At 44.6% G+C, this 24,776-nt stretch overlaps 1 protein-coding gene across 15 annotated transcripts in view; it reads left to right on the forward strand.

The window, feature by feature from the left end:
* The window catches only part of rapgef1b (Rap guanine nucleotide exchange factor (GEF) 1b), a 60,509-nt gene that overhangs the window by 19,738 nt on the left and 15,995 nt on the right, over positions 1-24,776 (forward strand). For 4 of the 15 annotated variants that reach the window (XR_009792084.1, XR_009792086.1, XR_009792085.1 and 1 more), the window contains exons 2-14: positions 4,660-4,805; positions 5,584-5,762; positions 7,488-7,644; positions 7,712-7,800; positions 8,570-8,731; positions 9,494-9,544; positions 10,535-10,649; positions 11,563-11,749; positions 12,050-12,556; positions 14,134-14,336; positions 16,178-16,339; positions 22,359-22,505; positions 23,997-24,089. Coding sequence is in view for 12 of the 15 variants with exons in the window: in XM_061799500.1 (XP_061655484.1) it covers positions 4,660-4,805; positions 5,584-5,762; positions 7,488-7,644; positions 7,712-7,800; positions 8,570-8,731; positions 9,494-9,544; positions 10,535-10,649; positions 11,563-11,749; positions 12,050-12,556; positions 14,134-14,336; positions 16,178-16,339; positions 22,359-22,505; positions 23,997-24,089 (2,198 nt within the window). In the remaining 3 variants the exon portion in view is untranslated. The remainder of the gene's footprint in view (positions 1-4,659; positions 4,806-5,583; positions 5,763-7,487; positions 7,645-7,711; positions 7,801-8,569; positions 8,732-9,493; positions 9,545-10,534; positions 10,650-11,562; positions 11,750-12,049; positions 12,557-14,133; positions 14,337-16,177; positions 16,340-22,358; positions 22,506-23,996; positions 24,090-24,776) is intronic. The other 11 variants (XM_061799502.1, XM_061799501.1, XM_061799503.1 and 8 more) reach the window with 11 other exon arrangements.

Below are 24,776 nucleotides of genomic sequence, written 5' to 3' on the forward strand. Positions count from 1 at the left end.
ACACGGCCCGCAATGCTATTTAAAAAAAAGTAATGGAGGTGGGCAGCGTGAGAACGAAGGGTGTCAAAAAATGGGTGGGGGGAATGTGGTTGATGGGGATTACCAAACTACGAATAAATTGGTTTTATATACTGTTGAGCAGGGGTCAGCAACATGGACCCGTGTAGCCCCCAAGGGCTATATGAGTCATCCGCAGTCCTGTTCTAAAAGGAAATCTCCAATGATGGGACATTGTGACTCTCTAGGAATGTTGTAGAAGGTCATTAGAAAATGTAAACGGCTGCAGAGATTTATAGAAATGGGACTGTTACTGTTGTTGATACAGGTGTTGTTGTGCCCATTGTTGTCTCATTCCTTTTGATTTGAGTTTGTGTTGCATGTTATTTATTTTTTTCCTACCAGATTTAACTTTTGTGACAATGTGGAAACATCAGTGTCTTCACACCAACTGCAGTAATATTAGTAGTTTTTTGCAGCGTATAAAGAATATATGCCTGTGAGTATTGTTATATTCTTTGTTTCCATGTATTACTCCACCATTTCTGTTCAAATAGCAGTTGCTTCAAGTGTTACAACAGCGTCACATAGATGCAATTATAGCAAGTTTTCTTTCTGGTGCAGTTCTAATACTTTTTTTTTCCCCCCTCCCTGCCTTGGCTTCTGCCCTCTATCACTGCATGCACAGGAAGTGGAAGGGGAGGGGTAGGTAGCACTAGGTGACAGCTGTGTGTGTGTAACCTTGAGCGCATCCCCTGCATCCAACTAACCCGACGACAGCGCGGGGGTGGCGGCGAAGTGGCGGCCAGCTGTCCTGTGTGGATGACACACCTGGACTGGAGCAGCTCATCCTGTCACAAGCTCAGACGTCACCTGCCGTTTGTCGTATCTGGTTGTCGAGTAGGCCTATAAATCAGCGATTCCCAAGCACAGTGGTGGTGATCGCGTCATCCTTCGTTTTAAAGTCAGAATTTAGACTTGTATGCTTTCCGTGTAGTACCATGTTGTGCCACAGCACTAAGGTCTGCTGGGACATATGCAGCGTAATTAAGAGTAAGAAGAAGAGGCAGAGAAGCTCCCCAACGTAGGTCTGACGGCTGAACTGACAGAATGCAATGTACACCCACCCCCCTCCCCCACCCGCAACAAATGGGGGGTTCACTATACAGCACTACAAATAATGTATCATTGTTCCCCTATCTCTGCCAGTTACGTGTACTGACAGGAAGAACAATTATATGCTCTTCCTCTTGACGGCAGAAGGTAGAATTAACCTGTCAATCCTCCAGTTGCCATTCATACAACACAATAATAGCTTTGTGTTCAACTAAAAAGGCCCAAATTTCCCACTGGCTAAGTCCATTTGTCAATAAATTGAGACAAGATAATTTTTTTTTTGGTGACATTTTTGTTTGGTGGTGGTGGTTTTTGTACTGGAAAATGCGTGCCTTGGCTCAATAAAAGTTGGGAAACACTGCCCTATATAGTCCATAAACTTGTGAAGTTAACAACAAAGGGCAGTTTTCCTTCATGTTGTGTTTATTAGCGCCGTTTCTCAGTAGACCTCAAGACCTCTTCTTCCTGTTCATGTGGCCAATAAGAGAGCAGGGCAATCTTGTGGTGGCTTGTGACGCATTTTGGGTCACTGGGATTATCTAACCATGTGAAAAAGGAGTAAAAGCAGAAGATCTGAAGTTGTCAGAAAGTATGAAGGCGGATTGATTAATTTTAAGTTGCTAAAGATAACAGTCTCGGGACTGAATTCACAAATGCTTGCATGTGTTATTCACAGAAAGTGTAATTGCAGAAGTGATAACTTGCGTAGTGAGAATCAGGAACCCGGTTCAGTTCTTCATAAGCGATGACGTGCGCGCGATCTGGTTTATTCCGGTTTCCAATTGTTGCGTGTTCTGTCAAAGTGGTGAAAAAAACCCTTTCAAGTATCACTATGACAACAGCGACTACAAAGATTTCAGCAGGGCTGTGAACCCGAGACAGCTCAGCGGAATATAAATAAAATTCAGGAGAGAAAAAAAAGCGTGTTTTGACACTGTGGTTTCTTTCGCTCGCTGCGCTCGGTGCACGACGCTTTAAATTCAGCGCGAGACAAATTATAGTCGATGACCTCACCGCCTCGCTACGGCAGCAGCAAGCCAGGAAGGGCGCTTGACGTGTAGATGCTAAAGGCGCTAACATGACTTCCACAGAGCACGTACTCTCCATCCACCATCTTTTTGTTACCGTGACCACCGCTATATCGCGATTTAGCGTTCAAGCCTTTTTTGGGGGTTTATTTTCAGAAACGTTCGCATATTCACATTTTTTTCCCAGGATTATTATTATTTTTTTCATGGCAATTATAAAGGAGCTTGAGTTATTTGTGGATTTTTGCTATTCATGGTCAGCCTCGCGGGGGGGTCCACTGTATATGTTAAACGCGTTCACTGTACTTAGCTTGATGATGTCATAGATTTCCTGTAAACTCCAGAGCGAGCACGGGGGCGGTCTAAAAGAACGAGGTGGCAACTCGACTGCAACTTTGTCGACATCGTGAAGCCTACGCGAGTAGTGCAGCCTTGAGCGGCAAGCAGAAGAAACGTGGAAATAGTGTCGATGCACGACAGCCAGCTGTATTGATCGTGGCGGTGACTCAGTGCGCTGATGTCACTCACTGCACCTCATGCCTGGGCTGCCTTCCAGCTGCAAAACGTGATCCTTCAGGGCCTCTTTAAACTTTGAGTGAACAAAAGGGTCCAGTATGAAGGGAGCTTGGCGAAGGATCTCGATACCACTAATGTCAAAAGCTTACCGCCAAGCAATACAAATCAGTACAGTTTGCAAGTGTTATGAAAAAATATGGACTTTTTAACTCATTCGCTGCCAGGAGTTTTCAAAGCAGAGCTCCCCATATTAGCAGCCGTTTTAGAGCGTTTTGATTTAACTTTCAAGACCCAAAGAATATTGTTAAAAGAAAGTGTAGACTTTTTTCTTTCACCTGAAAAACGTTTTTCTAGCTTTTCCCGTTTTTTTTTTTTTTTCTTTTTTAAGTAATCAGCAGTAGAACATGGGTTGATTTCACAAAAAACAACAGTTTCTGATTTTAAAAACAATTTTTTTTAAAAAAAAGCTGCAAGAACAAGCTTTTTGCAGCACAGTGACTTTGATGCTAATATTTTTGGGGGCATTTATGACACCTCAAACTATAAAACAAGACTGAGAAAGGGCTTTTGATGTTAAACTTATGATTTGTTTACAGATATACAACTATGAAACTATGGTGTTGATTCACCGTATGGCTCGAATTGAACGTCACTGGCTTATTGACATGCCGTTTGTCATTAACTCCATGAACTGTGTCATCTTTTCTTACCATCGTGACACATCGTCTGTGTATACTGTATACCATACTCTGTTTGAGTGTGAGGTGTCTAAACTTGTCCGGTGTGGTAATGATCATAATATCGCAACCAACAACTGATCTGATCTTTGCGAGTCAAGCCGCCATGATGCCGCACTGTTATTGCCAGATCGAGATTTACCGTTCCAAACTGTATCTGAAGTGTAGCGCTCGGTGGAAACGTGGCTTTCACAGATTTAATTTGCAATCCAAAGCATCTGGTCCACGCTAGGTGCTGCCAAGACGTAGAGGCTAGCACGCCCTGCAGCTTTGAGCAGACTTGCGCTCGACGAAATCCTCGCACGATCCGGGCCAAACCAATGCTAGTCTCTCTTTAACTACGATCGCGCGTCCCCTGTGCCTGCGACAGGTCGTTGTTTCGCTGTGACTCTGAGGTTCTCGCACTCACTCCCGCCCCCCCTGATGAGCACTTTTTGTCTCGTTGCTCTCTTGAACCGGAGAGGTGAAAACACGACTCGATGCGTTTTCTTTTGCAACATAAAGTTCCACTTGTTGTGGGATTACAGTGGAATGGAAGATACGTTCAGACCCACCCGCGATTCATGAAAATCTGTCATACTGTACAGCGAGACCATACAAAAAACATTTTTTTAACCCTCTGACACGCTTGAAACACATTTAAATGTAGTACAATACACTTCTTGGAGTTTTCCTTCGCAACACTTATCGTATAACATCACTTTGAGAAAACGAAAAGAAGAACACTCACTCGCACTCTTCTCCAAATAAGAGTCAAATAACTCGTCTGCTAGCTTAATGCTAACATATAGTGTAAAAGACTCGCTCCTTTAATCATGGCACATACATGGCACAATGCTATCTTTGGTAAAATGAAATCTAAATGTTGTAGATTTGCTCCCGAGGCAGATAACTTGCTAATGACTAATTAGCATGGCTAACATCAGTTTGTTTCCATCCTGATGTTACTTCACAGAGTGGAGAAGAGCGACTCATTTTCTTTCAAAGGATGCCGTTTTCTTGTGTGTTCTTAGACACTGGCGTTATGGCACATGAAGACCGCGTGAAACCAGCAGATTTTTCCGCCAAGACAAAGTTTGTGTGCCATAAACGCTGGTTTTTTTTTTTTGCATTTAAAAACTGCACGGGTGTCGGGCCTTTCATTTCGCGGTGATTTAAAGACGACACCATCTGGTTTCTTCCTCAATCTCTTGAGCATGACTGACCGCAGTATTCCCCCCCCCCCCCTCCCCCACTCTTACCCCACTTTCACCCTCTGTCCGTAGACTCTCAGCGGTCCCATCTGTCCTCATTTACCATGAAGCTGATGGACAAGTTCCATTCTCCCAAGATCAAGAGGACGCCATCCAAGAAAGGCAAGCAACTGCAGCCCGAGCCTGCGGCCAAGAGCACTGAAAAGCCTGCTAACAAGGCAAGTGTGCGTGTATTGTATGGGGAATTGCATTCGTTTTGCCTACTCAATATGTTTGTTTGTGAATTTCTTTTCTTCCTGTTTTCCTGTCCTATGTTTTGTCTTTCTATAGTCCATTGTGCGTGTTGTTACTTCCCACAGCTTCCCAGTCCCAGGTGTAAAGAAACAAATGGAAGCGGTTTTGTTTCTTAAAATGGACTTATCCGCTCATTCTTAAGCCTCTTTGTATTGTATTGGAGTATGATGTTTCCTTGCTATATCGCGCTTCAGCTGTATCGCAGATTATTATTATTACTCCCATAAATTCCGGTTAACTCCCATACATTTACCGTAATACCCTCGGAAAGTTTTCAACTTTGAACGTTGCCGGTGGGTGCGTGCTGATGTAGATAGGTGATGGGGGTGGCAGTACGTATTTGAAAGAAAAATGATGAAAAACAGAGCAATCATAGGGATGATAATTAAAAAAATTGTCATCACGCTATTAATAAAAACAAACAAAAACAAGTAAGAAAAAATAGTTTAAGGTAATTCTGAACATTCAAACAACATCTACTTGAACACACATGGAATAGCAACACTTACAGAGTATATGGCAATACTCACAGGAATATTTTCTCTATGCTAAACTGTAATAAAATAAACACTCGCTTGAAAATCTGCGATTATAGGAGGGAGTGCGAATGAAGAACCGCCGTATAGCCGGGGGATGACTGTCTGCCCGTAACATAAATACGCAAATTCTCACTGTGTGCACGTTTGTTTTTCCCTCGTCCAGAAGGTGAACCGACTGGAGGAGCACGAGAAGGAGGTGGTCAGCGCCCTTCGCTACTTCAAGACCATCGTGGACAAGATGGTGGTGGAGAAGAAGGTGCTGGAGATGCTCCCCGGCTCGGCCAGCAAGGTGCTGGAGGCCATCCTGCCTCTGGTTCAGGGGGAGGCCCGCATACAGCACAGGCGAGTCCTTTTATTTAATTTTTTTTTTTACTCTCCGCTCGTTCCTTGCTGGATGGCAAGAATGCACAGCAGACACGTTAGGACTCGTCAGATGTCGGATAGACTGATGATGTTGATTTGAATCTCTTGGAAGTTTGTGTACCGAGATGTCGCAGTCACTTTGGAACGTGTTATCATCAAGAGTTATTGCTTTAGAAAATAGTTCCTTTTTTCCAGGAGGATTCTAACAAAACATTTAATACCTCACTGTAGTTTGGACTGCTGTTCGGAAGTGATTCTTTTGTCTCTGGGCCCTTCGTCATAAAACTACTGTGACAGTTTGGTCTCGATGTCGCCAACTTGTTTGGTGTTTTTAAAGATGATATTTTTATTTTAAAAGGATTATTATTATTATTATTATTAGTGTTTTATGTTAGATTGTATTTATGTACAACACTTTTGTTATCAACTGCAGTTGTTTGTGATATTGGGATTTTGGGGGAAATTTCAGGATTATCTGAAAATGCACTATAACCTTTACATGTTAACTTAATTTGACCTCTAAACGTTTGAATGCACGCCCAACTTGACTGTTTCGGTACTTCTAGCACAAATAACTGTTCTCTAACAAGGAGCTCAATGGCCAAATTCACACCAGCTGTTTGAGCCATAAAAGTAAATCCAAGGAAGGACTACTCTTATGCCTTTCTGTGACTCTTCCAGTCTCTCTGCATGCCATAGAAAAGGTCAAATTAAGTTTAGCTGTAAAATTTATAGTCCATTTTAATAACCCTAACCTTTTGTGAGGAGCCAGAACGACTTGTCGATGAAATGCGCTTGCGTTGTCCAACACCTTATGACGAGCTCCCTCTGCACTCGGCGAGCCAATAACGTCATGGCTGCTGCTCATTCACAAACTAAATAAGCCAAAATAACTCCATATATTAAATATTTATCCGTGTGACTCATTTCTGCCTGTCTCTACACCAGTCTGATGCATATCCATATTTTTGTGGTCTTTTCGCACCCGTCTTAAGGCCGACTTGTGTCATGACACCAAGTGGCTGTGAACCAGCGGCGTCGTGTCACAACAGGCCTTTGCCACACCTCATTGTTGCTCCTGCTAAAAGCAGCAGTCTTAACAAGTACAGTGATCCCCTGTCATCGCGGGAGTTACATTTCAGACCCATCCGCAATATGTAAAATTCTGCGATTTTACAGACCATATAAAAAAAAAAAAAAACAACAACTTTATTAGAACATACCTTTTAAACATATTGTAGATGTATTTGTATCACCACAATTTGCAAGCCTAAAATGTCCAGAAAATTTTTAATATAGTGGGGGATATTTTCCGGACCCACCCGCAATAGGTGAAAATCTCTGATATATAGAGACCATTTCAAAACTTAGTATATAGAGTTGTACCCATCCCCCATGCTTTTAACACATATAAACTAATTAAAACACCCTTAAACCTATCAAAACACACCGGTGTAGTGTGCTTTGCACCTTTAAATTCAGACTTGTCTGTGCAGTATTCTGTAAGAACCCATAAAAAATAAATGATTGCTTAACAATCTGCAATACAGCTTGGGCATGAACAATGAGCCCTTAATGCCCTTAAGTCGTTGGCTACACAGTAAATCGAGTGTTTGTTGATGCCAGTTGTGTTGTTTTGAATCCCTTTTTTTCCTCTCTCTCTCTCCACACGTGCAACCTCGTTCTCCCCCCCTCTCTCCACAGTTCAGCGTTGTCTTCCTGCCACAACCGCGTGTACCAGAGTCTCGCCAACCTCATCCGCTGGGCCGACCAGGTGATGCTGGACGGCATCGACCTGGACGACAAGGAGAACGTGACGTCGGTCACCAACGTCATCAAAGCGGTGCTGGACGGCGTGAAGGTAAGACGTGTCACGCCGGGTGTGTTGAAGAAAGTGTGTTTAAAAATGGATGCCGTTGGGTCAACAGGAGCTGGTGAAGCTGACCATCGAGAAACAAGAGCAGCCGTCGCCCACCAGCCCCAACAAACCGACGCCGCCCGTAACTACGGCGGAGAGGTGAGCATGTTAGCGTGATGGTGGAACCTTTTTGAGGGGTTTAAAATTTTAAAAAAAGCAAATATTTATCTATTGAGCTATTCATTTATTTGAAATAAAAAGGCATCACTTATCCGGATTGCTCTTCGCGGTCCAGCCTGGTCCCTATTCCCCGCGAACAGCAGCGATCCACTGTAATGTGTTTTTTTTTTTTTAAATCAGAAAAATAGCACGCTGTAGTATTTTAGTTTAAACAAACATACAGTAGCAACATAATTGAATAGAATATAAAGAATTAAATGCTTTTTTTTCATCATGATTTCTTGCGTCAATGCCCATTGACGTGCTACTATTTGATATTAAATAAACAGTAGCAAAAATGCATTGTTACACGTAGCCTGGTTAAACTGTAGGTGGACAAATTAAAAAAATCCTTAATGTACAGTAGCTCCTGGTCTGTCCCTTTGATGGCCACTCTGCAACAGGTATCCAAGTACCTCACATTGACTGCGTTGCAAAAGGGTGCGACCCAAAATCGAAAAATTGTTTGACCGCCCAGCGATAGTCTCTTATGCTTTGTCGTTGCCTGTTTCAAATTTTATAGCCGTCTGTCCAAGCAAGTCAACAATAATATAAATATGTGAATTTTCCTTTCTGGATGAATGAAGTGTCTACTGTATTCATCTAAAGAATGTTTGCTGATTTCTGCATCCATTTCTGAATATATAGCCGTTATCTAACACACCTGTTTTTGTTGTTGTTTTTTTTTTTTTTTTCCTTGTCTGTATAGCAGCAGCGTTCCTTCAGAGGTGGCCTCGATAGAGCGGGAGTCGGAGGTGCTGAAGACGACTGCTCCGGCAGCGGCTCCCTCCGAGGCCCCCTCGGGCGTAACCGACGAGGACGTAGCCCCCCCGAAACCCCCGCTTCCCGAAGCCAAGATGGCAGAGCTCAGGTATTCCTTTTGTGGGTGGTACTCCCGTCTCTCGGATCTTTTTTTTTTTTTTTTTTTTTTTTTGCAAATAGTTAATTTTACATTAGAAAAATCTCACGGCACACCGCAAAAAAAAAAAATGTTGCAAAAAGCATAGACGGTGGTGCCTTGACTTCCCCGTTTAATTCGTTATGCGACCATACTCTGATTTCAAAACATCTTTCCCTATTAAAATATATGTAAATTGTGCTACTTTTGGTGTGTGCGCCTAGTCCACCTAGGGGCAGTATCTTAAAGACATACATACTACACTGCTACACAAAGCTGCGGTAATATAATCGTCTTTACAGAGGATAAAGAATCTATGCCTATGAGTATTGTTATATTGTCTGTCTTCATGTGTTGCTGCCCAGTTTGTGTTCAAATATCCGTTGCTTAGTGTTATACGACTGCAACATCGATGCTAGTTTTGCTAGCCTGTCAATGGCGTGTTCTATTTTTTGTTAGCATTAAGCCAAATGGACTGTTGTGAGGCAAAGTTATATGATTGTTTTTTAATACACAACATACATTATTTGTAGTAAATAAATGAGAATCTTTGGCCCATTTAAGTGAAACTGGACTGATGATCTGTCATGGCACAGTGGTTGGCAATCACTGACTTAAAGGAGGATGGAAGTTTTCAAGGCAGGGTGTTGTCACTCACTTTTGCTTTCCTGTCTTGCTCTCTGTGCTGTCTCAAACTGTTTCATCCTTTGTCTCCCTTTTGGGTTCTGGGCACAGAGCACAGTTGAGTTGTGACGCTGGCCAAAGGAAACCCACACACAAGGAGAAGTATGTTAGCCCAATGGATCACATGTGACCATGATAACATCTTACCCGAGACCCCCTCCACCCCGACCCCATCGAGCCCTCATAAAGCTTCCGGACTGGATGGTCCTGCATGGTTTCATACGCCCATTGCTTGTTTTTTGGTGTTGGAAAGTCTTCCAATCAAAAGATGCATGTGTGTATGAGATTGACCCAATGCAGTGTCCTCATTGGCCTCCATTGCACATCGCGCTCTGCCCGTTGCCCCGTGTTGACCTAACTCATGCAAGAATGTCATTGTGAAGAGGAGAACCTGCTAGCCGCTAACTGGGAGCGTCCTCTCATATGGGGATGATGTACAGTGGAACCTCAGTTCTCGTTTATTCACTGGCAGCCCTCCCAGTTAACATGGATATTTGACTTCTAAAGACGTCAATGGCAGTGAATGATTTCATTCATTTCACCAACCAAAATGTTTGCTAACCAAATCAATGTTTCCCATTGAAATGAATGGAAATCTAGCTAGCCCCAGAACGTTATGTTATGTTTACCTTGTTTTTATTTTGTGGTTTATCGCCTGGCATATGTTTCCTCAATAGAGGACAATCTGCTATATAGAGACAATATAGCAAATATTTGTTATTGTAGTTTAACCCCTCCCACACGCTTAAAACACATTTAAACTTACTGAAAGACACTTTTTAAAGTATTGGTTTTAAAGCACCTTCTCTCACTCTCTTGCATTAGCATGGGTGTTATGGCAACTACTAAATTACAACTGCTACTTAACACACACGGAGCAGCAACACATGCAAACAATGTACAACAACAGAAGCAATATGTATTTAAAATTTTTTTCCGAAATGAGCAGTTTGGTTTACAAAGCAGTGTGGTGCGTTGGTAAATTGAGGTTCCACTGTATTCTGTTGGTGCATTTTTGATAGATGAGCTTTGGTGTTGTTTTAGTGTCCTCCTTATTTATTCTACCCCGCTGCCTCTGTTTATCGACAACAGCCCTCCGCCAGCCCTCCCGCCGAAGAAGCGGCAGTCTGCCCCGTCGCCGACACGCGTGGCGGTGGTCGCCCCCATGAGCCGGGGATCCAGCTTGCCCTGCACTGTCCACAGACAGGTCAGTGTGAGACAGAAATATATATATATTTTCCCAAAACTAGAAAGTGCAAATTTTGTTCAGAAAGTGCATGTGAACTTGAGCTCAAGGTTGTTAATTTCCCCATTAAGTTGGGAATTTCGTCATGGATATTGTGGAATTCTTCCCAAGTAAGGATTATGTTATTGGATTGCGTAGTGGTGAGTTTGGGGTTCATTTTTTTTAAATTTTTTTTTTTAATTTTTTTTTTATAATGTTTTCCATAATTTGGAAATGGTATCACTTGAAAATGTGGCATTCTTAAAAACATTTATTTTGGGAGAATGTTGGACATTTTGAAGTAATAATGATTTGACTTTGTTGGGAAATATTGAATTTGTTGAATTTCCCCCTTTTTTTTCTTTTGGAAATTCTGGAATTCTTTAAAAGTAGGATTTTTTTTTTTAATGTTGGAAATTTTGAAGTGAAAAAGCTTTGACTAGTTTTAGAAATATTGAATTTGTTAAAGTTCTCCATTTAATTGGGGAATTTTCTGATGGAAATTGGAGAATTCTTCCCGAATAAAGTTGTTTTTTTTTACCCTATGTTTTGAAATAAAAAAGATTTTAATTGATTGAGAAATGATGACTTTGAAGTGAATATAAATCACTTTTAATTTGGCAGCTTTCTCATGGATGTGGAATTCTTCAAAAAGTAGTATTTTTGGTATGTTAAACATTTTGAAGTTGAAATGGTGGCATTCAAAGTGGTCCTTTGTGGAATGTGAAAAATAGGATGTTCTGAACGAGCTGAACATTTTGACGGTTTGAATCTGTCGAGAAAGTGACCGGTAAAATCAAGAAAATGTAGACTAACTCTTGCTCTTCAGCATTCACACGATAAGCCACTACGGAAAGGCGCAGGTTTGTGATAAACAAGCCGTCTTCTGTTGCAGCAGCATGACTACGAGCAGCAGTTCCTCCAGCGGCGCTTCTCAGGGGGCAGCCAGTCGTACGGGGGTGACTCCCCACGTCTGTCCCCCAGCAGTAGCATGGGCAAACTCAGCAAGTCGGACGAGCAGCTTTCCTCCATGGAACAGGACAGCGGTCAGTGTTCCCGGAACACCAGCTGCGAGACGCTCGGTAAGAGCCCGAGACACTTTTTTTCCTTTTCAGTACACACTTTAAGCAAGCATAATCGTATGAAAACACACTTCAATTTATTGAAACATACCTAAAACAAAAGCTTGCTTGGTTTTGAGCCAATATTTTGAGTTACTGTACATGTGTGCTGCATGACATTGCCCCCATGTGGCCAAGGTGCGCACACCACAATGAGCAGCACAAAGTCCATTGAATTGAAACAAAAAGTGTGACAAAAACATCTTTACTTTCTATTTAATTGTGTCATTACTCTGTTTATTTAAATGTATGTCTTTTTAGACAACACCGAAAACTACGACCCCGACTACGACTTCCTCCACCAGGACCTTTCTGTTGGGGACAACCTGCCCCCAATCCCGGTTGGCGGTTGCCTCAGCCCGCTGCCCGAGTCTCACAGCGAGTCGTCCTCGCCGGTCCGCGGGCAGCATCCGTCGCACCCCCGCTTCAGCGCGCCTCCCCCCCAGCAACCGCCCGAGTACTGGACGCCGCAGCCCGGCCGCCCCAACCCCCTGTCACGCATCAGCGCGCCGCCCGCGCTGCCCCAGAAGAAGCGGCGCAGCACGCAGACGCCGCCCTTCCCCGACGGCGGCTCCAAGGTGTACGAGCGCTACCCCTCCCAGTACGACAACTTGTCCGAGGAGGAGCCGCCTCCCTTCCCGCTTTTCACGCCCATCTCGCCCATGCCGCAGACGAACGGCGGCGCGTTCGTCACGCAGTACATTTGCGGAGAGAACGCAGACGTGCCCGCCAGCCCGCCACCGCTGCCAGAAAAGAAAAGCAGACACAGTGAGTATGAAGGACAGTGCGTTCCAGATCCTCTCGCGATAGGTGAATATCGGCAAACAGAGGGCGTCTAATGCAAAATCAGAATAGGCTGACACAACTGCACATCAAAGTTAACATTGTTAGCTAATTTAATAAAGCCTACCACCGCTCGCTTGAACAAATTGTAATCCCTCCACGGATGGTGAAGGATAGACACAGCCCCTGGTGCACTTTCAATTGCTTTATTAAAGAAACGGTAACCAAATAAACACATAACAAGCACATTCATACACTAACCGCACGGCCACAACTGAAAGCAGAGGCACTCAACACGCAGAGTGGCTAACTGTTAGCCAGTCAGCAGTCAGCCGTTATCCTGAGAAAAAAACAGCCAACTTTATACTCTGATTTGCTGCCCTCTAATCTAATACCAGTGTCTCACATGCATATTTTGTATTAGTATTATGCATACAGTTTTACAATATATATAAATTATAAAACAAATACAGTATATGGTTGCTACTTAGCTGATTTTTGTCTCTCGCCAAGCGGTTCTGGAACGTAACCCCTGCGATAACCTGAGATGAAAATATTCATCCCAGCGTTTGAAGCGAAAAACATGCTCAGGGCTCCCACTAATTACTACAACTACATACAGCGTAATTGTGATTTCCATTTTTAATTGTTTGTTTTTATTTGTTCCTATGTCTGTTCGTCAAAATATGTCTTTACGTCAAACCGGTCTTTGGCTCAAAAATTGTCGCTGGACTGTGCTGAAAAAAAATCTCAATGACGTCATCAAAATCAAATCAAATCACTTCCCCCCCCCCCATTGCCAATTGAGAATGCAAAGAAGAGATTAGATCCGGATTGGGAGCAGCACGTGAGTCGTAGAGGTGGATTTGGGAGGGGCAACCGGGGGCATTTTTGTCGCCGCGTCACTGAGGCGTAGATTATGTCAAGGAAATATTCAGCAGGAAGAGAATACCAGGATGTGCTACAATGGCTGCAGCTGCGGGGGCAACAGAGGGCAAGGTTTGGTCATTTCCGGACACGCCTTCTACGTCACTTCCTGCACATTGATGTCATTCCATGCATATTTCTCATTGTACGGGTGAACTTTACAGTAGGAGGGGGATTATGTCCATTCATTGTTAGATAGCAAGTTTGCTCTCAGAGGTACTTCCATGATTTTTCTTGGGAATAAAATGCTAACATGGACAATAAGTGAAAGGGCTCAAAGAGAAATGATAGAAATTTGTTACATTTCTCCATTAATTTGGGAATTTTGTCATCAAAAACATGGAATTATTAAAAAAAACGCAGGAATTTTTGGAATGTTGGACATTTTTAAGTTAAGTGATGGGAATCAATTAAGAAAAGTCATATTTGAGGGAAATTTAGGACATTTCAATACAGGAATTTGTCATTGAAATAGGGGGAATTCTACAAAAAGTAGTATTTTTCGGGGAACGTTGGACGTTGTTAAATGTCTCCATTTCATTTGGGAATTTTGTTGCCATTTGATCCGCATCTATGTGTGAAATAGACTCCATGAAGGTGGTTGGTAAGTTAACGGCAGTGTCTCCTTTGTCCAGTCCTGCAGTACATGCAGTTTGTGGAGGACTACTCGGAGCCACAGCCGTCCGTCTTCTACCAGATGCCGCAGAGCGAGAGCATCTACGAGCAGCGCAACAAGCGCTTCCAGGAAGTCTACGGCTTCAACGACTCGTTCAGCAGCACCGACTCGGTCCACGAGCCGCTCCTGCCGCCCGCGCTGCCGCCCAAGCAACGCCAACTGGTAAGAGGGCCCGACGCCCGTTCACGGGCTTTTTCAGAACAGGAAGTGTGTGTGTGTGTGTGTGTGTGCGCGCGCGTTTATCGCAGGGGATATGTTCCCCACCCACTTGCAATAGGTGAAAATCCATCATATCGAGAGACTATATTAAAAAAAAAAAAAAAAGAAATTATAGTTGTACCCTTCCCACAAACACATTTATTAGCCTATTAAAACCCAAACTGATTAAAGCACACTTAAACACACTTTTTCAAATATTCCTTAGCGCTTGTTCCTAGGCTATTGCTGTCAAGAAATGTGAGACTAAAGTAGCTTTCCGGTGAAAATCATCATCCGCTTTTCTCAGGAGCCGCTCTCCTGTCTCGTTATCTCCCCCGACGATTTGCCTCCTTATCTGTGCATCGCCATTCCTGCAGCTGCAGCAGACAACTGCACATGGATGGTGTCATTTGGAGATAAGACTTTATCATGCACTCCATTCCCATCTATCTTTAGCGGAGTTAGAATTGAGAGAAAAAAAAAAAGGAACTTTTTTTCTTTTTTCTTTTTCTTTTCTATCCCCACTCTGCCTGATCCGGTAGTTCAACGCCCAGCATCGGTGATTTTCTATTTTAAGCTGTAGGTAAAAAGACTGTTTTTAAGCAGGTTCCTCAGACGTGACATGTGAAGTCAAAGTGGAGTTTAGTCATGCAAAATCAATTTTATCGAACCACTCGATTAATCGATCGGGTAATCGCTCGAATACTGGATTCTAAAAATGTTCGATAGCTGAAGCCCTTGTGTGAAGCCTCATCCTTGCGAAGTGGCCAGTGAGCTTCTAGTGTCATCAGCAGGTTGCAACAGATACAGAGAGACTGGAAGAGGCACAGAAAGGCATAAAAGTAGATGTCCATCTTTGTACTCCCGCCATCAAGTCTAATCCGGCCTCGTGTTCTGGACTCGATGCGGCGAGGCCCATCGTAATAATCCTCTATGCCTCCGGCGTAAGCCTGTGCTCCAAACTTACATGCTTTAGCGACTTTGCACAGCTTTGGCGAGGGAAAAGAAGAAAAAAAAACGGGAAAAAGTCATTTTCGCTGCCGTGTGTGTGTTGAAATTATGGAGAGAAAAGGAGGGGGAGAAAAATCAGATCCAATCGTATTGGCCCTATTTGGAAAGTGCTTTAGTTGGCCTCAATTCCGTAAGGCTCTTAAGGCCGCGAGCATTAAAGGACGCTTCAGTGGACTGTCACCATAGACGGGAAAAATGAGTGACCCGCATTTTAGTCACGTGACTGCCAGGCTTTGGAGTTTTCAAGGGAAGATGAACCGCATGACACTCGGGCTGTGTTCGGAATCAATCGCTCATTCCGTCCATCCATCCATCCATTTTCTGAGCCGCTTCTCCTCACGCGGGTCGCGGGCGTGCTGGAGCCTATCCCAGCTGTCGTCGGGCAATTACTGTCAGGTTTTAACAAATATGGTCAGTAATTTTTTGGATCAAACTTCAATTATTTTAATTTCTACTTTATTTCCATTTCAAGGTAATAAAGTCCCGTGGCAAGTTTGCAACTTGCTGGAATTTTCCAAGCCCTGCCACGATTTAGGGGATAACCTACGCTCACTATACATTGGAACTGCACTACAAAATGGCAAAGTCACTATATCGGGCGGGCCCTTTATCGTGGCTAGGGAGTGACACTCTTCACTCACTCACTTTGCTTCCCCCTCTCACTTTAATTTCTACTACTAAACTCTGATTAAGTCTGGCTCCACTCGTTTAATCAACTGTTCCTTTTTCCCTCCTCTCTCACTCCCTTGTGTTCCCCCCCTTCCTTGACTTTTCTTGACTTTTCTTTCTCTTAGGCCTCCCACTCCTCCTCCCCCTCTTCCTCCTCCTCTTCCTCTCTCTCCTGCCACCTCCAGCCGTCTGTGGCGGCCATGGAGGAGGCGGGCTCTGGGCTGGGCCTCAGCATGTCCGTCTCTAACTCCTACCTGATTGGCCAAGCTGCCTTGACCACGCCCACGGTGAGTGTCCAGACGTGACACGGTGTGTGTGCACTTCGAGCTTTTTTTTTTTTTTTTTTTTTTTTTTTTTTTTTTTTTGCGCATGTGCTCCTACGCCGTTCATTGTTGTACTCGATTGTCAATCATCACGCTTTGTTGTGGCGCATCCAAGCATTCCTCCTGTCATTTGGACTAGCAGGTGGCAAAAGCCCTCACATTCTGTACTTCAAGTCGAAGCGCAGATGTGTGGAAAATAAAAAAAAATAGTACTGATCCAACTCCTTAAGTAAAAAAGTACAGACATTTCATAAAGTGGGAGTTTGGACGAGCACCGCCATGCATGGAGAAAATCTGTGAGCAATTTAGGCCCTCCCCCAATGGCGGCAAATCACTTTTGTATTGGATTAGGCTATGGCTTGACTAATTGAAGCTCCTCTCTAGAGCCGAAAGCAAGCATCGGTGCCGCGGTGTTTAAGCCTTTCGGCAACGGATATTTGAACACAAACTGTGCACCAATACGTATGGACAGACAGAATAAAAATACTCACAGACGTGTGTTATCTTCTATGCACAACAACTAATATTGGTGCAGCTCCGTATATCAGTACATCGGTATTATATTGCCCCCAGGTGGTGAAATCATGCACAGCAAAAGGAGCAGCGCAATGTCCATTGAATTGAAGCAAAAAATGTGGAAAAAAACGGTTTAATTTCTTTGTTCTATTTAATGTCATTGGTGTATGTTTTTGTGAAATACAGCATTATACTGAGAGAGAGAGAGAGACTAAGGGTGCTATTTTTTTCTTGTTAAATAATTTTTTTGCTAGGGCTGCAACAGATTGATGGCATTTCCAATCATTTCGATGGTGTGAGATGATTTTAGTTACGAACGTGGTCAGGGAACACATTTAGTGTCTCAAGACACTGTCGTATAGATACCTTAACCATCTACTCAAGTACAGTGACAAAGTATTTGTACTTGGTTCCTTCGCAGCCCACCCTATCTGCTTCTTTGTTGACCCCGCGATGTCCGAGGTTCTCCATCGGGTCGGCCGGTGTGTGTGCGTCTCTCCCGCGGAATGCCGCACCAGATGGACCCAACGGAAAACACATTCCTCTCGCGTCTGCTCATCTTTCCATGTCGGCTTTTCTTCTCCTTCCTCCTGCTTCTTCTGTCTCTCGCTCCCTGTCTCGCCCCCTTCTTGTGGCGTCTCCCCCTTTTTTCGTGCGTTTATGAGGAATGTTTGCATTCCTCACGCCCTGGGGGCATGATGGGGGGCAGCGGGGACATGCCAAGCAAAGGTGTTGTGCATGAGTCAGGTCAGTGGGTTATTCCCACGTGGGTGTGTCTCATTACAGCATTTACAGTGAACCCCCGTTGTTTTAAGCGGTCGTTTTTTTTAAGAGAATATATGCCTTTGTGTATTTTTGTATGTTCTGTTTGTATGTGATGCTGCTCCCTGTGTGTTAAAGTAGCAGTTGTTTGGAGGTTTATAACTTCGTAACATCAATGCTAATATCATTTAGCATTGATGTTTCTGATGTACACCTTGCGGAGGAAAAGAGATGTAATACTGAGGCCACAAAACCGGACCCCCTCTACGCCTCGGCTGCGCCTTGAAATTTTGTCCATAAAAGTTATGAACAGAATCGGTGAAAAAGGGCAGCCTTGGCAGAGTCCAACCCTCACCGGAAACGAGTCCGACTTACTGCCGGATATGCGGACCAAACTCTGACTCTGGTCGTACAGGGACCGAACAGCCCGTATCTGGGGGTTCTGTACCCCATACTCCCAAAGCAGCCCCACAGGACTCCCTGAGGGACACGGTCGAACGCCTTCTCCAAGTTCATAAAACACTCCCATGCACCCTCGAGGACTCTTCCGAGGGTGTAGGGCTGGTCCACTGTTCCACGGCCAGGACGAAAACTGCTCCTCCTGGATCTGAGATTCGACTTCCCTACGGACCCTCCTCTCCAGCACCCCTGAATAGACCTTACCAGGGAGGCTGAGGAGTGTGATCCCCCTTTTGTTGGAACACACCCTCCTGTTCCCCTTCTTAAAAATGGGGACCACCACCCCAGTCTGCCAAACCAGAGGCACTGTCCCCAATGTCCACGCGATGTTGCAGAGGCGTGTCAACCAGGACAGCCCCACAACATTCAGAAACTTGTGGAACTCCGGGCGAATCTCATCCACCCCCGGAGCCTTGCCACCGAGGAGCTTTTTAACCACCTCAGTGACCTCAACCTCAGAGATAGGAGAGCCCGCCTCAGAGACCGCAGACTCTGCTTCCTCATGGGAAGGTGTGTTGGTGGAATTTGAGCAGGTCTTCGAAGTATTCTTCCCACCGATTCACAACATCCCGAGTCAAGGTCAGCAGCGCCCCATCCCCACTATACACACATACACTATATGTGTATACACATGTTGATGGTGCACTGCTTCCCCCTCCTGAGACGCCGGATGGTGGGCCAGAATTTCCTCGAAGCTGTTCGGAAATCGTTCTCCATGACCTCACCGAACTCCTCCCATGTTTGAGTTTTTGCTTCAGCGACCACCAAAGCTGCATTCTGCTTGGCCAGCCGGTACCCATTAGCTGCCTCAGGAGTCCCACAGGCCAAAAAGGCCCGATAGGACACCTTCTTCAGCTTGATGGCATTCCTCACCGTTGGTGTCCACCAACGGGTTCGGGGATTGCCACCACGACAGGCACCGACCACCGTACGGCCACAGCTCCGGTCGGCCGCCTCAGCAATGGAGGCGCGGAACATGATCCACTCGGACTCGATGTCCCCCGCCTCCCCTGGAACATGAGCAAAGTTCTGTCGGAGGTGGGAGTTGAAACTCCTTCTGACAGGGGATTCTGCCAGACGTTCCCAGCAGATCCTCACAATACGTTTGGGCCTGCCACGTCGGACCGGCATCTTCCCCCACCATCGGAGCCAACACACCACCAGTTGGTGATTGGATGACCGCTCCGCCCCTCTCTTCACCAGAGTGTCCAAGACATGCGGCCGCAAGTCCGATGACACGACCACAAAGTCGATCATCGAACTGTGACCTAGGGTGTCCTGGTGCCAAGTGCACGTGTGGACACCCTTATGCTTGAACATGGTGTTCGTTATGGACAATCCGTGATGAGCACATAAGTCCAATAACAGAACACCGCTCGGGTTCTGATCGGGGGGGGCCGTTCCTCCCAATCACGCCCTTCCAGGTCTCACTGTCATTGCCCACGTTAGCATTGAAGTCCCCCAGCAGAACGATGGAGTCCCCAGCGGAAGCGCTCTCCAGCACCCCCTCCAAGGACTCCAAAAAGGGTGGATACTCTGAACTGCTGTTTGGTGCATAGGCACAACCAACAGTCAGGACCCGTCCCCCCACCCGAGGGCGTAGGGAGGCTCCCCTCTCGTCCACCGGGGTGAACCCCAACATACAGATGCCGAGCCGGGAGGGCAATAAGTATACCCACACCTGCTCGGTGCCTCTCACCTTGGGCAACCAGAGTGGAAGAGAGTCCAACCCCTCTCGAGAGGACTGGTACCAGCGACCAAGCTGTTTGTGGAGGCGAACTTCTCGACCTCACACACCAGCTCGGGCTCCTTCCCTGCCAGAGAGGTGACGTTCCACGAGCCAGCTTCTGGACCCGGGGATCAGATCGCCAAGGTCACCGCCTTCGGCCACCGCACAGCTCGCACTGCACCCGACCCCTATGGCCCCTCCCACAGGTGTTGAGCCCACGGGAAGGGGGACCCACGCTATCCCTTCGAGCCCCACCTCCAGGACTGGCTCCAGAGGGGGGCCCCGGTGACCCGCGTCCGGGCAAGGAAAAACTGAGTCCATAGTTTGTGGTTCAACATTTTGCTGTTTAAATCTACAAAGTTTAATTCTCTTTTGTTTTACGTGTCAGTTTTAAAGTAAACTAAGTAAACTTTTTTCACCTCTTACTTGGATAACTGTGCAAACGTGACATATGATAGTTCTTGACAGCGAGAGAGTGCAAACAGGTGCTAAGGAATACTTCAAAAAGTGTATTTTGACACATTTAAATGTGTTTTAACTAAATGCTCTCAATATTGTATATTTTCACATCGCGGGTCGATCTTGAATGTAATCAACGCAATATACGGAGGGTTCATGGTACGTCTTAATAATATTCCAAAGAACAGTGGAGCCTTCCCTTTCAACAAATCCTACACATCTGTCTCTCTGTGTGTGTGTGTGTGTGTGTGTGTGTGTGTGTGCATGCATGCATGCATTTGTCAAAGATGTGTGTGTGCTGGTATGTGCTGAAACGCAGCTGGTATGTGCAACGTGTTCACACAGGTTAGCACTTAGTTCCCTGCGAGTTGACAGACATCATTTCGGTTGGCGGCGCACAACGGACACACACATTTTTAAAGGTACAGCATCAAATTAATAAGGCACACCTTGGTGAAAGCACAAAAAGCATCACCCTCCGTGATCGTTCTGATCGCCAAAATTCAGTTCTCATTTCCAGCACGTGGGCCTTTTAAAGCCACACTGTCACTTTGGCAATCCCGCAGCATCCTCTGTTGATGAAAGGGACAAATTGCAAGTTTTTATTTCCGTGGACGAAGAAGAGCTGTGTTTTCATAGTTATATTTTTTTTAAGTAAAGGAGGTACAGTGGAAGAGCTAAAGTTGAACACACACTTTGTTCGGAATTCAAAACATTTTTCCCTCACGGGAAATAAAATGTGAGAAGTGAAACTGTTGCCTGGTAACACCGTTACAAGTGTAAAGAATAAATTAATCACAGTTGTATGAACACAGATTCTACCATACTTATGAACAATAAAAATTTTTTTTTATTTATTTTAAAACATGCTTATGCACATTAGCGGTTATCCGGCACAGTTGTGACATGCAATTCGCAAAATAAAAAAATCTTTTTTTTTTTTTTTTTTAAGTCTGCCTTGACAGCTAACGTGTGGACAGGGGCTTCGTTCTGTTGTGGCTGCTTTAGAGTGCCTCGTTGTTGCGGTGTCAAAACAAAACAAACAAACAAAAAAAGCCCCGACCCAGTGGTGTATATTCCGTCCACTGGAGGCTTTAGGTGGATATCTTTTTGCTCGTAGTTATGTAATAAGAAAGATGGCAAACAAAGAAGCATCCATTTTTTTCCAGGATTTAGTCTTGGTTTCAGAGCATTCAGCAGACACGCCCACAATGTTTGGAGCGGAGAGAAAAGCTAGCTTTGCGTTTTGTTTACTTCTTTTAGTGCTTTTTTTTTTTTTTTAATCATTAAAATTTGGCTGGGTTGTTAACGATACAGTTCTATGTGACATGTATCAAAACATTTATTTTCATTTTACAGGGATTTCCAGATATTTGAAACAATTTGTATGTGCTCTTTAAAAAAATAAATAAATAATAAATAAATAAATAAATAAAAATTGTTATGCATTGCCGAGAAACCGGATTGGGCCAAAAAACTGTAATCAGGACATCCCTACTTTTTAAAGTTACATTTATTTCCACCAAATCTCTCCTTAATATAAATTGAACAATCGTATTTATATTTGGTTGTCACTCTTTTCCATAACTTCAGATTTTAAATTCAATATGTAAATATGTTGTTAACATGTTGTAAATTATATGTATACATAACATTGCAGGAGCAGTTGTGTATAGTGTCCATAATAATATGATGAGGTGATTATACATTTCTCTGAGCCCTCTTGAGGAAACCTTAAGTCTGATGTGGCCCACGATGAAAATGACTTTTGACACCCGTGATGGAACAGCCGCCACGATGTTTATTTTGTACTTCCTCATCGCTGTGTGATGCGTTCTCGTGTTGACACCCACTCCTCGTCCTCATCCTCGTCGCAGTCAACGCCATTCAAAGCGTCCGCCTCTCACTTCAATTTCCACCGTCTGTTTTTCAAGCGATCTGATCTCTTGGCTCTATGTTTTCTTCTTCCTCCCTCCTCCTCCTCCTCCTCTTTTCTTGCTTCCGCTCTTTCCGGCGACCCCCCCACCGCCCCTTTCCCCCACCCCCGCCTCCCCGCAGAGCGTGGACCAGGCCGCCTTGACCAACGCCGCCGTTCCCGACGGCGGCGGGGGAGGACCCGGGCCCGGGGGCTCGCCGTCCCGCTCGGCCGCCTCCGTGGCGGCCTGTCCTCCCTCTGGGTCGTCTCTCGGCGACTCGCTTCACGTGGTGAGGACGGATGTCGAACGCGTTGTGGACATTGACGGAGTGGGAGGGGCTTGTTAGATTCTTACGTATAAGAAGAAGAAGAAAAAAAATGAGTCGGCAGTGACCTGTTCACCCGCTGAAATCTTGCTCATGATCACTCTGGCTGTGTTCTGAATCATTCACTAATTCCCAACTCCCTAATCACTACAAAGGGATCCGCACTATGTGAACATTTGCGATATAAAGGTCATATAAAAACTCATTCATTTATTTTCCGAACCGCTTATCCTTGTAAAAAATGTTGTACTCCTCACACACACACACACACACACTTTAAACACACTTAGAAGTATTCCTTAGCACTTGACCTCACTCTCGCTGTCAAGAAATGGGAAACTATCATATAATATCACTTTGAGGAAACAAAAAAACTTGCTTGACACTTTTGCAAATAAGAAGCAAAATGGGCTTGTTATTTGCCAGCCCCAGTTGAAATTCGCTGGCAAACTTACACAACACAATTTCAGTCAAATTAATTCAATTGCTGTTAATTATGCTGCATCTCTTCCAGTAGACCTCAGTGCTGCCCAGCATGTTGTACAACGTCGTACTACACTGAAGGCATGCAACTCGAAAGTCGGACTTGGCCGTAGTGTGCAAAAAAAAAAAAAAAAAAAAAAAAAAAAGATTAAAAACACTTTTGGGTGGGCGCAGTCATTGCTGTCGCATAATTACAGCATACCCGGAACAACTTCGGCTGGTTCACACTCCGCAATAAATATTTAATAAATAAATCAATTATAGTAAAATTTGACAGCGGACCTGGCTATTTGCAGGGGGATAAAAGCCCGACCGCAAATAGCGAAAATCCACAAATAATTGACACTACTTATCATTGCCATAAAAAATAAAAAAAACACGAATAAGCGGGGGATTTTGTGACTAACGGGGGATAGGTCCCCCCCAAAATAAAAAATATATAAAAATCCTTCAATAGGTGAATTTACAAATGGTGAACTGTGAATATGCGGGTATCCACTGTATTGTTTTAAGATCAGTGTGTTTAAAAAAAAAAATGAATACGAACTGGTCACTTTATGGCCGTCCATGTTGTGATGTGTTTCTCTACTTATGCTAAAGATATTTTTCGCACCACAGCCCACTGAATTTGTCTCGTGCTGAAAATCAAACCACGTCCCTGGAAATGGAGAATCATTTTTCCATATTGACGCAATACAACATGAGTTGTATTGTTTTTCTGGTGACGTCGTCGTTCACTACTTTTAAAGGTGTATTGTGGGAAACATTCAGGGGCGCTATGTCGTGGCTTGGGACTGAGTCGGAACACAGCCTCTCACTCATTCTCCACCAAGATTCCCAGTGGCGCATGTCTTCCTAATCTGCATGCACTCTAGTGACACCTGGTGGTCGTGATGATGCTGAGCCTGGACCAAAATCACCCCCAACCCCTTTCACGCTGCCTCACGTCTCGGTTTTTCCCCCCTCCCGTAGAGCGAGAGCGCGAATGACGAGGGTGGGGAGGGCGAGTACGTCAACTTGTACTCGTCCAGCCAGGCCAATGGCGAGCTGCCGCTCTCCCTCAGAGTAAGTAGCAGTAAGGTCTGAAGAAGGTGTTTTCCTGTGCCGTCACTTCAGGGTGCAAAGTCGATCAGAACGGGGTAGAGAAGCGTGTTCGTTACGCGATGCCTGGAGAAGCCGGGTTTTCTTTTGGCTCAGCCTTCTTTCCGTTTTGCTGTTTCTTATGCACTGCATCAAAACGGAATGGGGGATGAAGGGTGGCATTTTTGTGTTGTAGCAGGTAGTATCAGAGCCGCAATAGAAGTGGGATCACGTCGTTGTGGGAAGGAATCATGTAGCCCTGCGAAATTTAACACCTGACCTGCTGAAAGCAATTTTAATATTACCCCCCAAAAAGACGAAATGTTACCCCAATAAATACAAATTACCACAATTTTTACAAAATATTACCCAAAGAATTTTTTTTTAACCCAATAGACAAAATGGTACCACAATAAAGACAAAATGTTACCCCATCCATCCATCCATCCATTTTCTGTACCGCTTCTCCTCACGCGGGTTGCGGGCGTGCTGGAGGCCATCCCAGCTATCTTCGGGTGAGAGGCGGGGTACAACCTGAACTGGTCGCCAGCCAACCCCAATAAAGAAAATATTACCCCAATAAATAAAAGTATTACCCCAATAAAGACCAAATATTACAAGATAAAATGTTACCCATATAAACCATTACCAATATAAAGACAAAATATTACA

This window comes from Phyllopteryx taeniolatus, chromosome 15, assembly GCF_024500385.1.
Source record: "Phyllopteryx taeniolatus isolate TA_2022b chromosome 15, UOR_Ptae_1.2, whole genome shotgun sequence".
Classification (NCBI taxonomy): Eukaryota; Metazoa; Chordata; class Actinopteri; order Syngnathiformes; family Syngnathidae; genus Phyllopteryx; species Phyllopteryx taeniolatus.